Raw genomic sequence first — 17,596 nt, forward strand, 5'->3', positions numbered from 1 at the left:
TCAGATTTGGTCCTCAGTAGCCCATTGAGGACTGGGCTTTGGCCATTTAAAAAGTGGGATGCTAGTTAGTAGATCCAGCTGATCTCAGTTGTAGTACTGGCATAACCATTTGAGCCATGTACATGTCCAAATCTGGGGTAGGATTGAGGGGCTATGAAAAATGCTATGCACTTGGAACTCCAGGAGAAGTAATTGGGGGGCGGGGGAAGCAGCAAATTTTCAGTGGCCTTGCCTCCATTCTGTGAGCATTTGTGGGAGCTTAAAGCTTAGTTACACTTTAACTACCTGACTCTATATGCAAACCAGCTAGCCAGATGTGTGCTGATAACACTTGCACCTACATGTAACTTGTAAACACAAAACAATGTGGATGCATTTTGGCAGGTGCTAGTTACCCCAATGGGGTGGTTGAGCCTTAAGTCCTATTGAAAAATTACCCCTTTGTGTCTATATTGTTAGGAGACTTTGCAAACTTTCCTTTGCTCCATCAATTATATTTTACATTTCTCTAGCTCTTCCCACAAAAGTTTTGACATATATTAAGGAAATGAGGTAGGCAAATATTATCATCCCCCAATAGAGGGAAACCGAGGCACAGAAAGGTGAATGACTTGCCCAAGGTCACATGTGAAATCTGCTGCAGAGCTGGGAACCCATATCTCACGATTCCCAGTCTGGTGCTTTAGGTACAAGACAATCCTTCTCCTTTCCTGATATTTTCCAGCAATCTTGGGCAGCACATTTTTGAGCAAGCTTGTCTGTTTTGTACTTAATGTATATTTATGACCTGGGTTGCATGAGGGCTAGTAGTGCACATTAGTGTAGTGATGTAGTCAGAACAAGCCAGTGGTGGGGAATGCAGGGTTGAAATGATGTTTGGATTCCATGCCTTTAAAGAGGTCTGGTTAAATAACCTGTGTCATCTTAACAGTTTGGAGTGTCGTTTTTGATGCTTAGAGAAGGGCACATGTTTTCACAGAAGGCTACTGGCATTGGAAAAGGGTGGTGAAACAGCAGATGAAATGAGCGCATTGAAGGGAAGCAAGCCAATAACTTTTGAAAGGTTTATTTTGCTTCATGAGGAGCTTCCCCAGACCTTCCTTTTAATCCCTGATTAAAGAATGAAAGTAGATATGCTGAGACACAGTTCTAATGCTAATACCTCTCATGACATAATTATGATGTATTTATTGTACAGGCTTATTTTATTTCTCTGTGTTGTCTTCTGCAACAATGATCACTAGGCAGTCAAAGGGAAAAGCAAAACAGAAGCTGTGGTTCAAACTGTATCTGAGAGACAGGCACTTACATGTTTCCCAGAAGCCATTACACTCTGTAAGGCGTACTGCTAATTACCCAGGCTGAAAATTCCAGTGCAATCAAAATTGTCCTTTGAGAAGCTGGTCCAAGTTCAGGGAGTCCAAGAAGCTGGCATCAGTTCACTCAAATACTAAAGACCCTTAAGGTTATTGGATTAAATGCCAAATATTTTCAACAGCCCCTAAAGTCATCACATATTCCTTGGTATCAAAAACAAAATTAACAACCATTTCCATCAAATTTACTCTATTTCCTTTCAGCCAGATGCCTGCCAGTGTGTAGCACAGAGGAGTGTTTTCTGCTATATCAGTCTTTCCATCGGTGGTGGCTGCACCATGTTCCACATCTCCACACGGGATCCCTCTTTCTCCTGCCGGCTGGGGCTGTAAGTCCCTTGAGTCGCCCGTTTGTTGGCAGCTATGACGGAAATCACAACTGCCAAGAAGAGGATCAATAACAAGGCCAACGTTACTGAGCCAATGGCGGTGAATATGTTCGAGATCAAGTCAGCTGTTAACTGAAAGGATTGAAATAATTGCAATATAATTGATGTTAAGAACATAGAGGCACACACACTGGAGCTACCATGGTAGGAAAACATTCTGGAATAATAATTTCAAATATAATGTAAGATCTAATATTTTAAAGAACATATTTGCTAGTAGAAAAGTAGATTAGCCTTCCAAAGTTTGGTGCTTTAGGTCCTATGGAAAGTAAATCTATTGCAGCATGTTATCTTTTGAGCACCTACCCAGAGCTGAGTGAATCGTGTATAATCACTAGTTTATTTTACAACTTTCTTTCTGTTTGCAATTTGTGAGCAGATTGTGTTTTTCACAAATGGAGTTAGTATTCAGAAATTGTTTGCTGAATTGTTTTTACTAACAATTCTTTGTCCATAGGTAGTTCACAAGCAGTTCATTGCAAGTCTTTGATATTTTAAATTTTAACAGTTTTCATTGGATACATAGGCACATGGCATTTCTGTTTCCCTCACTGGATGCATCAGGTTTCTGGTGCGAAGACTTGCACTTACAATTTCAGATTTTGCTTTCCATAAATACTTTTGTAAAATACACCGTTCCTTTGAACATTCCTGCCAGTACAGTTGTTTCCTGGAATATTTGCATAATGCAAACACACAAACCCTCCCTGGGGACTGCATCATCAGGTAGTGGAAAGACTTGGGTATTCCACTGACCCTCAGACTTATGCTGATGGGAATTTTGGTAGGGCTACCTAAGCCAGACAGCTCTAAGGGCAGAGACCAGAGAAAAGCAGCCCACTGATCCTGGATGAGGGTTGAGTGATTGATAGGCCAACAACCTATCCTAAAAAAGTGGTAGAAACACAACAAGGTAGCTATTCTAGCAAACAGCACAATAGACACAATAGGGTTGGCGGATCCTTGTTTGGACCCTAAACGATGTCTGGTGGTGTAGGAAGGTTTCAGATTGAGAACACACAAAGGACACACATGAACATAACTGAAATGCCTTTGATGGGAAATTCAAATCAATAAATATTCACAGAAAACATTTTGTAGTATCCCCACAGAATCGACTACTATGCATCTTTAATTATGAAGACATGCCCATGTTTCCATCATTCCTTTTCAGGAAGCAATACAGTGCAGGATGGATATATAGATTGTATTCCTTTATACCCTGTTTTCATACAGCAATGGGAAAGGTAATAACATCAACATGCACCATGTACAGGCAAACAAATCTGCCAGAAACACTTTTTAGTGTTGGATTTTTGGCAGATGAAAACATTTGTTTAAAACAGTCTTTCTGCAGTCATGGAAGCCATTGAAATGATGTGGGTGTCATGGAAAAGTGGTCCCTATGGACAGAATGACCCTGCAAGGAATTGGTCTTCCAGGCAGATTTTGCCATCATCTTTTGATTTGTATTACAAGTGACAATTGAACTGTTGTAGATGCACATGTGCTTGCGGCAGAACTTTCAAATCCAAAATGTTTAGAAACAGAAAACAGCAGGTCAGAACTCAAATCCCATTTCCCAGAGAGTGAGGTACAGCTTGTTACAGAATACCATTACCCACACTGAGTGATCTGCTTAATAGTCATTCCTATGGAGTATGCAGGGATAGTCCTAGTGCTGAGGATAATACTGCATTCAGAACAGGGATACTCTAAGCTGGGCATTAATTCTCTATAAATGCCAAATATACACATCTTGAACCCCACTGTTCAGACTCTTCTGCAATACAATGACAGCGCCACAGGAAAAATATTAAAAGAATCTTTTCTTTCTGGATTTAAAAAAATCCAGCTACAGTAATGAAAGCAAGTTTGGCTCAAGGTCTCTCCTAGGGGGCTTTACGGGCAGCTGCAATTACTCTCTCCTCTGCCCTTGATTGTTAAATATGACTCCTCTATGATTTAAAAATAATTAATTTTCCTGTATAGAAATAACCTACTCCAGGTGACAGACCACACAATACCCAAATACCTGAGATGAGGCAACACAACATGTCAGTCTACTATATTATTGTGTCATATTGGAAATGTCATTTCATAAGCTCTTTAGCTGGCATTTTAAAAATATTGTTTTCTATTTCTGTTGGAGATTCAGTTCTCTCTGTGTGTGTCTGTATGTGCTTATATGGCCCTCGTAGTACCAGAGCATCACACAATCATGAATGGATTTTTATCCTTATGACGCCCTAGGAGGTATCACCTTCATGTTACAGATTGGGGAAGTAAGGCACAGGTGGATTAAGTTAATTGCCCTGTCTCCTGCATCCCAGGCAGTGCCACTAGTTTATCCTTTCCCCTTACTCACAGTTAACTCTGTGTTCCTGGGTTTGAATGGGACCATCTGTACAAGTTATTGTGCTCAATACAATGCTTACTCGCTTACAATTAATAGCTCGCGGTAGACAAGAAGTCAGACTACAGAATCTAATGGTCCCATCTCATCTTAAACTCTGTGAATCAGCAATAGTGTAAATCCTATTATAACTACAACTATGAAGAGACTTGAATCAATAGTAGATTCTAAGTTCATGTCCGATCATGGTATTTTTTGGAGATGAGATTTACACACACACACACAAAAATTGTATGGTAATTTATATGATGAAAAAACACAAATACAATAGGAATAAATGTCAGAATTATCCAAGCTGAATTCATACTATATACTGATCAGTATAGAAATACATTTCTGTTGTTTTGCAGTAGTCATTCTACTTAATTTATCACTGAATTCTTATCCTTGTGCATAACCATTCCGTGCCTGGATATTCCAGTCTAGTGCAATAGAAATTACTACAGAAATGCTATTATGGAGAGGAACACTGCCTCTTCTGTATGCTTCTTGTGTTTGATTTAGGAGCATTCTTGACTGGACAGTGACCTACACTGGAGGAAGCCAGTGGAGCTACAGATGTTCCTAGAATTGAAACCTGTCAAAACATCTCAACCTGATCCAATCTGTCAAGTGGCTACAACTTTGAGTAAGATCGTAGAGCCATTTTCTATCATAAAGGGACATATTGACCAACTTTACTTCTCTGTTCAGTGTTCACTGCTGATTTTCCAATATTAAAAAAATTCATTCTTCCTCAATCCACTCGGCTAGGCCCTATTGAGCTATTAAAAACTGTGGGTCATGGACTGTCCTCCTGATCTGTCAGCTCTCATAGCAAAGCTCAGGTTTACAGTGCGGGTAGCCCGATTAGCACTAGCAGTGAACTGATGTAGAGTTGCCAGAAGGTTCTGTAGTCTGGTCCCATCAGGATCAACTGTTTCTTCACTAATTGATTGCTGAACAGTTAATTTAATTTGGAAAACATAAAAGAAATTGTATTGTCTGAAAAAGAAAAGGAAATCTCGAATGTGGGCATCAGGATTGGCTTGTCACAATATATGGTATTGATGACAACACTTGGAAACATGAAAAAAAAATCTTTCATGGTCCCAGGAAAGATGAAGCCCTGAGCAGCATCTTTAGGAACATAATTGTCCTGCTTTTTAAGGGGAAGTGGTGTCAATTAACAAACCCACAATAAAAACATGTTTGAATAATGGTAGGGGCTGGATTTAAAAGCAGGAAATGAAGAATTAAAGTCACACCTCTGTCTAAACTCATCCTGTTATTTTCCCTGGCTATTGCCTTGCACTTTGTATGGAGCCAGACTGTGAACCCCTCACTTGCATTAGTGAGCAGTTGCCCACATAACTAGTCCCTTGGACTCTAATGCAATTCCTCATGTGAGTAACTGCTTACCAACAGGAATAAGGTGTTCACTGGCCTGTGATACATGTAAGGTCATCCACTATTCTAAGACTCCTGCAGTACTGAGGCACTGAGTAATATATGGGTAATGTCTCCGCACAGATCATCACAGCAGTACATCACTTTTCAATTTAGCATCACATTTTGCTATTATACTATGCCAACTTTCCCATGATAGCTGTGTTAAGAGCTCCATCTTTGATCTGAACATTAGGTCATGGCCACTTGCTTTCAGTATACAATATGCTTAATCGGTTTGTCACAGGGCTGTAATGGGATCCAACACAAGCAGTTTTCCCTAGAGCACGAAGAGAAGAGAGAAAAAATATCCTGAGAAGCAAGGAAGGATATGTGGTATATTTTATTATGTCTCAGCACAAACAAATTGCTACAGAACACCTGGAAACATCCTAAATAGGAGCATGTTGTAAAATTATTCTTCAAGACAGCTGGTTATCAGAATGGCCTAAAAGATAATGTTATACTCAGTGGCTGCCTTTCAAAATTCAATATTTGCTAACAGATACCATGCAGTTGCCACAGTTGTTTTCTAATCCAAGTACAGTGCTGTTTACAAATAATTAACTGTATGTAGGGAACAGATGTAATACTAAATGACTAATGTTAGGTAATATCGTAAAGATTATAATGGTGACCAATTTATAGGCATGAACTGTGATGTCCACTCCCAATGTGAAAAATTATTGGCAAATGCTTGCTGCTTAATGGTGACCACTATAGATGGAGGAATGACTCTGAGGTACTCCGACACCATGGTGATGGGCACAGCATAGTGCCTGAATGGGTGATGTAATTTCTTAAATTCTTTGCCTATACTATAAAGCTTGGATCCTGCAAACTGTTCCATGTCGGCAGCCTTTGTACTTGCATGAAACACCATGACTTCACAGGGGCACCATACAGGCATAGGGGTCCATCAACATGGAGTGGCTTTCAGGATCAGGGCCTGCCTATAAGTATCCAGCAGCTCAGTATCCAGCATTTGGGAGTCACAGCCTTATCTTCATGTTCACCTCAGTCTTGCCCAAAAAAAAAAAAAAAAAAAAAAAAGCTATGTTTGGCCGAGGTTTTCCAAGGGGCCCATGGGAGTTATCCCATTAAATGCTCAGTGGGAGCTGGGTGCCTAATTCCCTTAGGGCTCCTCTGAATCCTAGCCTTTATTATTGGTTCATTACACCTGTTGCTACATTTTGCACTTCATCCTACTGCAGATAACAATCATCAACAGACCTTTACTCGGGGCTCATTGCTTTGTGAGTTAAAGAAAAACTTGTGCAAGATGGTATTTTTATACCTTTTTAAGCAAGAAAATAATAAAAGTCAATGTTACTCAATTAGTTCTTGCTGAAAATTGCTCTTAATTAGCTACTGGACTTAAGCAAAAAGAAACTCGATGTTTATGTTACATCATTCACTAAATTGGGCTAGAGATTTTTAACATAAATTACTTGAATCCATTTGTAATTCTTTAACTGGGTTTGTGAATGGCTATTGTAGATTCCAGACTGTGGACGAAATAGGACACTAACTGATGCTGTGTTTGCAGAATTATGTCAGCTCCATTCAGTATTGGGAAAACAATAACCAATAATATTGACAATACTTCCCTAAAAAGTACGGAACTGTGAAGTCTAATCAGCCCAGATCTCTTACATCTAAGGAACAGTTACACTTCCCTGAGCAGTTAGGCCAGAGGTATCCTGTTTTCCTGGGTGCTATTGCTGAGGATTTGTAGGATGGTGAAGTGAAGGAAAAATACTGGTTTCATCTAGAGCATGCTAAAGCTAAAGTAAGTCATTTAAACGGCAGCTGAGTGCTGCGGGGTAACATGCACACAAACCTTCTATGGCAGTTTGCACTTAACAGACTGTGGAACTCACATACACAGCAGCAGGAGACAATAGTTGAAACTTAAGGGCTTGCACTGGCATGGTGATGAGTGCCCTCAGCTCCCCTGACTGCGCAAGCAAGGCTAAACAACAACCTTATACTCAATAACCAATAATCACTTACATTCCCCAGATTCCAAAGGCTTATGTATGCACTGTCCACAGGACAGCTCTGGCATGCATCCTCCTTTAGGGTGAAAGGTGAGAATCAAGTCCTTTAACTTTTAAAGGCCTACTAAGAGTACCACGCAGGTGATTTTGTTAGTGCACTCTAGAAGTACATACTTAGTTCCCAGCTCCCATTGTGTAGTGTGTGGGCAGACTGCTGGATAAGCAGGGCCCAACTGCAAAGCCAAAGCCACATAACATACATCATTCTTTTGTAATCGCTTCTCACTCTTTGAAGAAAATTTGTAGCAAAGGAATTTCTCCCTTCTGAAAATTAATAGTGTAGAATGGGGTGGGGTTGCATGAGAACACGTTTTGACTGGAAAACATTTGAAAAATATATGGCTGAAGTGGAGTGCTGGGGCGGTGGGGTGTAGGGGGTAGTGCTTGAGGAGATGTGCCAGGAGGCATTATGGGCCTCATTCTCTTCTCACATTATTTTATACTACTGTGGCTCTAGTGGCTTCACTGGAATTAATCCTGATTTATGCAAACATGAGTGATCAGAGAACTAGGCCCTGTGTCTCCAGGTACGGGGGATGAGGGGGGATGCAGGCCAAAATGGCTCTTGCTGTATCTGTGCAAAACGAGCCACATGTGCTCCCCTGGTGCTGCCATCTTGGTGTTTGCTGTTGCATAGGGCAAGTAGTGACATGGCCTGAGAATAAATGTCTTTGTTGGGGCATGTGATGTGTCCAGAAGCACGAGTGGCAGCTTTCACTCAGAAAGCACAAATGGCTGGATTCTGGTTGCCTCTAGCACAGGAAGCAGTCCCCTTTTATTCCAGCCCCTACATAGGAACAGCCATAATCGGGCAGTTTAGCAAGACAGAAACATCACGGGCAGCTTTAAAATATGGGAAATTGTAGAGCCTCTGGAACATTCCCTCCACTGCCATTTGCATCACTTGCTTAGAATTGTGCAGCTGCCGATGTGCACCACCAGTGTTCCTTGATCTGAGTAACAGACAGGGGGACCAGATGTCCCGATTTTATAGGGACAGTCCTGATTTTTGGGCCTTTTTCTTATATAGGCTCCTATTACCCCTCACCCCCTGTTCCGATTTTTCACATTTGCTGTCTGGTCACCCTAGTAACAGATAACAAATAATACTTATAATACTTCCCTAAAAAGTACTGAACTGTGAAGTCTAATCAGCCCAGCTCTCCTACATCTAAGAACAATTACACTTCCCTGAGCAGTTAGCCCAGAGGTGTTGTGTTTTCCTGGGTGAGTAACCATGAGTCCTGACACTATTGGTCAGCTTATCGCTTAATTCCTACTGAAGCAAATCTGGTCCATGTCTTCATGTTTACTGTCTAGAAACCAAAAACATTTGCTACAGTAATGAGCAACTATTGGCTTGAGTAGCTCTAATCTATGTCAGAATTACTTTAAAGTGGGTGAGGGCATATAATGATAATTTGACCAGTCAAAGAAAAGCCATAAAATTGATTAAAAAATTCATAGATACACTGATCACTAAGGATTTGCAACCTTCTTATCAGAAAATTATTCTAAGGTTGGTTTCCAACAGGAACCCCAGTAGTTCAGTAAGAAATCCAGCCACTTGTACACAAACCTACTATAATGTGATGCACTGATAACCTCTGGCTTGGGGCATATGGGGCCCCACTTTATTTATAACAACAGTAAAGTAGCAATAAATTAATATCTTGACTTTGTCCCAATACCTTAAAATGGCATTAAATTAGCAACACATGCAGGGCTAAATGAATTTCCCTTTTTCTGTTTAAAATGCTGTGAGTTCTTTACGTTCACAAATGAACACTGATTTCTCTGGCTAGAATCACCTAGAATAAACAGCTGCTGTTCCAATATTAAACATCAACCAGCAGAGTCTGTGCAGACCTGTATGTTGGTTTCTCTATCTAAAAAAATAGACACTATGGACTCAGTTGAATTTAACAGATTCATGTCTACTTGAGCTCTATTTTGCCCAGACTTTTGGAGGTGAAAAGCTCTTTCTTTAACTCACCCATGTAACGACCATTAGTCTAATTCCTTCAACCTATCATTTAAACCTTAATTTTATTTTATCTATTTTATGGTTTATTAATACCTGCAATGTCGTCTCGCTGAATGTTATTCTCTGAACCTTTTTTTAAAAGAGTCTCAGAAGTAACTAATCATAATCATCACTGTCAACTCTCCACTGAAGTACAGAACATAGGCTGAATGGCTTAAATGCATTGCATGATCTGAGTAAATTCCTTTCTTGGAACTGTCAAAACTTAGTTGTCTAACAGCCATTTGTGCTGGCGATTTCGCAAGTAAATGTTGGGGGACAGCTGGTCGTAGCTATTGTGATCAATCGCTAAACTGGATTGTATTTTTTTAATTTACAGTCAAATAGTCTGTTTTTTCAAGCAAGAAACATCTCATCTGTGACCTCCCGTTAGAAAGCGAGCACACATGCAGATGATTGAAATCTGTGGATTTAGCTGTCTATTGTAATCTAGCCTAGCAAGGTGAAGAATGAGAACATTCATTCTCACTGGAAGAAATTCTGGCCCTATTGAAGTCAAAAGCAAAGCTCATTTTTACTGCAGTGAGGCCAGGTTTCACCTACTGATTTCAAGGGGAGTTGAGGACTGAGCCCTATAAGAGTCTCATATTAACAGTGAGGCAGATGTCATCAGCTAAAACATGGGAATTACAAATGTTGGCCTCAGTCCTGCCATCTGATCTGCATAGTTAGGACTCCTTATGGGATTTTGCTCACGTGATTCAAACTGCAGGATCAGGGTCATCATCAGTGTTCCTAGAGCTCTTAAAAATGGTGCAATGTGTAAACCAAAACAAGCCACTCTCGCCAAAGTTCCAGTATTTGGTTGCAGCAATAGTCAGTTAAACTAACATTTTATTTACATTATTAGCCCTTGGAAATCCAGATTTGCTGAACTCAGTAGCTGACTCTAAAGAATGACTTATAAAGAACGTAACAAAGGACAAATAGATCTAAAGTATATTTTCTGTAACTGCTTGCTATATTAATATCCTGTTTGTGTTGTATTCATTGTACAATATTGGTTGGTTAATGGAGGTGGTCTGATGAGGCAGCATTGCATTATATTTGGAGATTATTTGGGATGGTCTTTTTAGACAGGAGGCAACCTAATAAGAGTGATCTTTTCTAGAGGGGTTCCTATGTGTTACCTACACTGAGTGCTCTGGTTCCCATCATGTATGTGCTTAATTTCAAGCATGTGCATAGTCCCTTAAGCACATGGTTAAATGCTTTGGTCTGTACCTCGCAGGATTGAGTCTGAAATGCCTTTTCTCCTTCACCATCACTTCTCCATCTCTGGAGCAGAATGCTTCAATTGGCTGCTTCAGGAGAAAAGCCATTATCAAGGAGTAGGCTTTTAGCATACAAACTGATACTGTTTTGCAACGACTGCCAATGCTAATTTTACAAATGTGCTCAAGTTCTGTTCAGGACCATTCTGCTGGTGCTGCACAGATTGAATGTACAGCTTCAGTGTGTTGTTATCAGATGCCTTTTAAAATTCTACTGACAGCCTCTGGTGTAAAACTTAACCATCTGCTTCAATTTAAAAACACAAGAGGGCAAATGCACCCCTCATGTAAACCCCCTGAACTAAATGAAATTAGGCTCAGGACAAATTTGGCCCACAGTTGCTAAATCTCAGACCAGGCAAACAATAAGACACAGTGTTTTAGTAAATGTGTCAGTCTCTGTGGATTGACATTCCCTCCAGTTTGGGTAAAGCTTCTAGTTATTACATATAATTATTACTTGGTTTATGGTAGCACCACAGCACAGTATGTTAGGTGCTGGCCTCATATATAGGAAAATAATCTTACAACATAAGGCTCGACACCTGAAAGGTAAGCATCCACATGGACAGATCCCACCACAGGATCGAAGCCTCAGAAGACAAGCAATTTAAGAGGATGGATAAAATATCCTGTCAAAAGATTATTTAAAACAGTAACTATCTCCTACTGCCCCCTATCCAGCTATATTTAGCTGGTTAATTTCTTGTAGGTGCCATGGCAGAAAATGGGTCTTGAGGAAGAATTTGGAGGAGCTAAGGGCAGAGGCTTTACAGGTCTGTTTAGGAAGGGTGTTCCATGCTATGGGCTATGTGGAAGTGGGTTGTGGCTGAAGTGGATGAATGGGGAGCCAAAGCTGTCATTGGTGGTGGGGGGAGGAGTGGAGGGCAGGGCAAGGTGTTGAAAGCTAAGAGCAGGTAAGTAGGGAGGGGCAGAAAAACACGAAAACTGATGGTGAGGAGGATTTGGTGCTGCAGAACAGGGAAGAAATGGAGGGATTCGTTGCAGAGGGTGAAATGGTTAGAGCAATGGGCAAGGAGGGTAATCTCTGAACAGCCTTTTGTATGGCTTGGAGTGGGGTGATGTGGGCATTGATGGAGAGAGGACAGAGCAGAGGAAGAGGTTGTAACATTCAAAATGGGGGATAATGAGGGCCTGCATGAAACGTTATGTTGGAAGAAGTGGCAAGATTTGGACATAGATGAGCTGGGCAGGGGATAAGGAGGGGTGGATGATGAAATGCATCTGGATTACCAATCTGCATGGCAGGGAGCATGCTGAACTATTTCTAATGTAAACCTTTCATTTTTTTGAACCTTAGACTAATTCACACATTTTTTCTCATCTGGAATGAACATCCAGTGCCTGATTCTGATCCCCTTCATGCTGGTGCAAATCAGGAGTAACTCCACTGAAGGCAGTGGTGTCATACCAGCACTACACCAGTCCAGGTGAAACTGGAATCAGGCATGCAATGCTTAGTGCGTATCAACTTGCACTGTTTTCAACATATACAGTCAAATCCTGGCCCCTGTGTGTGATCCCAGCTGATTTCATTTGACTTTAATGGAATTGCACAAGTTTAACAAAGGGCATCTTTTTATCATCTGGCCCCTAGTCACTAGTCTCTCTGTAGAAATAATTTACCTTGTGAATGAAGAATATTTGTTCTGACCAATTCCAATGAAAGATCTGTCCAATCCAGATCCTGCAGACAGCACTACAATTCCAAGGCATGCTGTGGGCCCTGCATGCTGTGCTCCAAAAGATGTACGGACACAATGTTTGTTACTAGAGAGTTCTGACGGAGGAACAAATGCCATTGGTCAATAAAAATAGAAGAACGCTATGGGAACTGTATGACCTCGCTGTGACTAATTTCTGTATGCAGCCAGCGTAGGTGCATATTGTCACAGTGAGCACAAATTGTGGCCCAATCCTGTGACATGCTGAGCATCTTCTGAGAAGCAATGGGCATTCTAATCTTCCACTGAAGCCAGTGGGAGCTGAAAGAGCTCGTCATCTCTTGGCCAAGAGCTCACCTACTCACATATGGGCATGATAGGCCTTAAGATTGGGATTTTCAAAGAGAGGCACCAACTCCTGTGATTTTCAGTGTGAGTTGGGCACCTAACTCTCATAGGTCCCTTTGAAAGTCGCAGACAAAATGAACATCTTCTCTTTGCCATTTGAGGTTAGTGTAAATATTCTATGTGGCTATTGTACATTGTATTTGCTATTTGCTCACTTCTAACGAGATGCCCCTGCCCCCCTCTCCCCACAACAATGTAGTGCTGAGAAGAGCGACAAGATACATATGTGAAGCAAAAGGTTTGGACTTAGCTTCAAGCGAGGCCTCCATTGGTGGTCACAGATAGATATGGGCAGGGAGTGTTTCTGTATCCCCCCCCGTCTCATTATAATCATTACTGATATGGCAGGTTTACACCAGGGCCGGCTCTGGCTGTTTGGCCGCCCCAAGCAAAAAACAAACAAACAAACAAACAAAAAACGGGGCGGCCAGAACAGCAAAGCAAAAAAAAAAAACCTGCGGCGCAGCCGGAGCGCGGGTGCAGGGGGACCGGCTGGGGGCGGGAGCGGGTGGGAGAGAGAGAGAAGGGGGCGGCCAGGGCTACAGCAGGGGCGCTGCCACGCGGCCCCTCCCGCTGCGCCGCCTCCTGCCGCCTGCCGCGAGGGCTCCGCTCCAGTCGGCGGGGAGGGAAGGAAGAGGACTGCCCTGCAGGGCGCTCTGGTTCTCCACACCGCCGCCCCCTACAGGGTGGCCGGAGTGGAACAAGAACAAAAAAAAACAAACAAAAAAGCGGCCGTGCCGCCCTAGGATTGGGCAGAATGCCGCCTCAAACAATCTGCCGCCCCAAGCACCAGCTTGCTCAGCTGGTGCCTGGAGCTGGCCCTGGTTTACACTGTCCACCACTTCACACTGCAGAGTGTTGAGTTGCTTGAGGGCTTCCCCATTATCACAACACATTTTTATGTGGTAGTGTATTCGCCCCCCCTCCCCCACTATAACAAATGGCTGTACTGTGTACAACAATGCAATTATGAGATAATTCTCTAACCTTCCTGGGTCCTAAGACTAGAAACTCCAAAATTTCCAGTACTGGAGCTAAAGGAGATGTCCCTTAAATGGTATTAGTAGTAGGTCCTTTATTGTCTCTGAAATTAGATCACTGGAGTTCAACACTAGAATAGTCACTGCAGGACAACATCATCACATACACAAAGGGCCAAATTACACTATTTTGGCACTGGTCCATGTTGGTGGTAGTGCTACCACAGGTCACCAGCTCCCCCTAGAGTTGCCATCCCTCTCCATGGGTTTCTGCAGAGGGAGGTGAAGCCCTGGTCCTACTTCTCCCCATATTCTCTGGGATAGAATGCATGACTGGTCCTTGTATAGATCTCACAAACTGGGGGAAACTTATTGAGCCTTTTTCCTCTGAGCATCTACTCAAGTGCTAGTCACAATCTGACCCAAAGCTGGTGCATTGCACTACTTGCCCTAGGATCAGAGTGTACCTGTTATACATATCTCCATTGTATAATATCCTGATTTCTGTAATAATGATTATTAATAGTTTGCAGTAACAGACTGTATTTTGTCCAAGTTTCTTAAGCCTCACAACTCTGACGGGAAGATGAAGGTAAGTGATTTGCCCTTGTAACATAGTAAGTCAGTGGCAGTCTGGAATGGAAACAAAGAGTCACGATTCCCAGTTTTGTGTTATAACTGGCCAGCACTCCATGAGTACTTCAACTCAGTGCAAATCTGCTAATCAAAAAAGTATAGTAATGCAAACAATATCCAGTGAACTTTTCCCCCCAGCCATGTGGTATTACCTAGCATTACCATGATGCTGCCAAGTGATGATTAAGAAAGTAGCTATTTGAATATTTCACACTGTCAGCCTCCAAGGTATCAAGTCAACAGCTATCGTTTGTTGGTGCAGCACTTAGATTGCAGCCATCTAGTGCTTCCAACTGTAAATATTAATGGTAAACCTTTATTGGCTACATTTTCTTGCCTCACCACATGACACCCACCATTATTTTCTGTTATGTAGTTAATTATAGTTCTTGTTAACAAGTTTGTGTATATTTTTATCTTGTCAGCAGTTTCCTAATAGAAAGTCAATCAGTGCCCAGATGAGGGAGAACTAACAGCAGCAAATTTAGGTTTGAAGGAAATTTTGAAATAAATGCATATTTGAAAAGGATAAATAAAATTCAATATAAAATATGTATTCCTGGCCTTTCATATCTTGATTATCATTGGCTGGAACTCCAGCCTTCACACATAGTCCCTATCTGGATTCAGAGATTTGACTTGCCTATGGGTATGTTAGGATTTTGGTATGCCTCTTTGTTGCTGACAGGAAGGTGTGGGATTTTCTGTCTGACACACAACTTGAACTCTGACCACATATTCTCTTGTACTAAGTACTGGGCATGGCTGATGACACCCATGTAAAATGTTATTCTACTTTACCATTACAGACATTGCTGTTATGGTCTGGCGTTTGAGTGTGTGTTGGATGAAGTTGGGGTACACATTGTTTTGTGCTATCATTTGGAGATGGAAGTGAATGCCTGATGGAGTGTTCCCAGTGTGTTGTAAACAGTGATGTAGGTGGCATGAGGGTTGCAAGAAATTCTGGAGACTTCTCCCTTAACTTCCCAGTTCCGTGCTCTATTGAAAATCATAGTAGTTAAAGATGCAAAAATCTGCTAGGTAATTGAGTCTGTTTCCATGTAAAAGCAGAAAATAGTCTGGTCCCTCAGTGGACATGTATCAAGTTTGAATGTGATCCTGATCTTAGCCAAATGGAGTGGAAGCTCATCAGGGCGGGCAGAATAGGCTTTGTTTACTTTGTTCTGTGTCAGATCAAAAGGTATCTTTGCCTACTGAGGTGAACTGGCTCTGAGACACTTCTACAAGTTATTTTTGCCTACCCACTTTCAGCTATCACCAATGTCCTCTGTAAAAAAGCAGTGTGGTATTTCTCCCCTCATAGATGGTCCTGCTAGTGAAGGCAGGGGGCTGGACTCGATGACCTTTCAAGGTCCCTTCCAGTTCTATGAGATAGGTATATCTCCATATAAAAAAAAAAAGTCCACAATCCCCAACAATCATGGTCTATCACCCCACATGGCACTACCTACAAAGGAGGAGCATTCCAATTCTCTCATAAAATATGTGTAAGAACAATAAGAGGAATATTTTGTCTTTTCCACTTCTTAGGTCTTGTCCTTTCGCATGTAAGCTGTCTGGGGCAGAGAATGTCTTTTCCAGTATGTTTGTACAGCACCTAGTACAAGGGGGTCCAAACTGCTTGAGGTCTCTAGGTGCTACCACAGTAATTATGAGAAGAACAGACCCATATATATTTGTGGTGGATATATTTATTTTGTCTTTGTCAAGGCATCTTACAGAACTGAGTGCTCAGGGGATATTGCAGCGCTGCTGCTGTGGCAGCTGGACATCTGAAGCTTCTTGCTTGGGAAAAAAAGTAAAAGCTGAAGCTTCTATTTTGTTTGAATTTCAGGGATGTTGCAGTTATCTGCACATGGACACTACTGAGGGCCAGCTGGCTTCTGCAGTCCCAACTCAGCCTAAATTTCCATTGAACTCAAGGGTCAGGCTTTCAGTTATTTTTAAAGCTAGGACAATCACTCCATCACAAACATTGAGCAGCCAATCACTCTTCCTTATGTAAATACTGTTTAGGATAACTTACACGGTCCTTGCTTTCCTCTCCTGGTGCCAGTTCAACACTCCAGTGGGCATATTGCCTGAGTAAAGGGTGCTCAGGGTCTTGTTTTGAGCTAAAATATTCAGAGACATTGAAATGATCTGTTCCCATCCATCTCATTATCTGTAATTGCCCCAAACCAATAAAGACCTTTTTCTTTTAAGTCAGAGTGTGTGTGCTTTTGATTTCTCTCTCAATAGAAGCAATGCAGGTGCCACTAGCCATCCACATAGACTTGAGATCCGTTTGAAGTCCCTTAATGTTTTTGTGCTAAGAAAGGGAATTAGCCCTGTACAGAAATAAACAAAAGACTTAGTACTGCTACTGTGCAATTTGAGATGAATATGGAATTAAATTAAAATGCTAAAAGTTTCCTCAGATTTTGAATGCAAGTTTCACATAGTGTTTTTTCTGAAGACCTTGTGGGGCATCCAAAGCATTTGGATAATCAGGGGTTTATATATAGGTGACTGAGTGTGCTAATGACAGACAGGTGCCAATAAATTCCATGTATTGTAATATATAGTGCCTAACTTAATAAATGCATATATCTATGCTTTATGCAAACAGAGAAGTTAGAATTTAATACCTTAAAATACCACATGAATAAAATTAATTGTAATTTAAACTCTATTGAATCAAAATGTGAGTCAAATTCAGTCTCAATCAGAATTCACTGGCATAAGGTCAGCTACTGTGATCAATGAAAATAGGTATTTTAAGAGATTAAAAGGTGCTGAAATTAGGCTGTCTAGCATCAGTGAAACAGCTGTGAAAGATGCAGACGTTTTAGATAATGCAGGTTTGGATTAGAGAGGTTTGGTTAAAC

The 17,596-nt window shown here is 41.4% G+C and overlaps 1 protein-coding gene across 1 annotated transcript in view; it reads right to left on the reverse strand.

Moving 5' to 3' along the window:
* Positions 1–1,621: 1,621 nt before the first annotated feature.
* CRB1 (crumbs cell polarity complex component 1) overlaps positions 1,622–17,596 on the reverse strand; it is a 163,174-nt gene continuing 147,199 nt past the window's right edge. Inside the window, exon 12 of the mRNA XM_065409913.1 lies at positions 1,622–1,837. Coding sequence (XP_065265985.1) covers positions 1,622–1,837 — 216 coding nt within the window. The remainder of the gene's footprint in view (positions 1,838–17,596) is intronic.

The sequence above is a fragment of the Emys orbicularis genome, chromosome 8 (assembly GCF_028017835.1).
Source record: "Emys orbicularis isolate rEmyOrb1 chromosome 8, rEmyOrb1.hap1, whole genome shotgun sequence".
Lineage (NCBI taxonomy): Eukaryota > Metazoa > Chordata > Testudines > Emydidae > Emys > Emys orbicularis.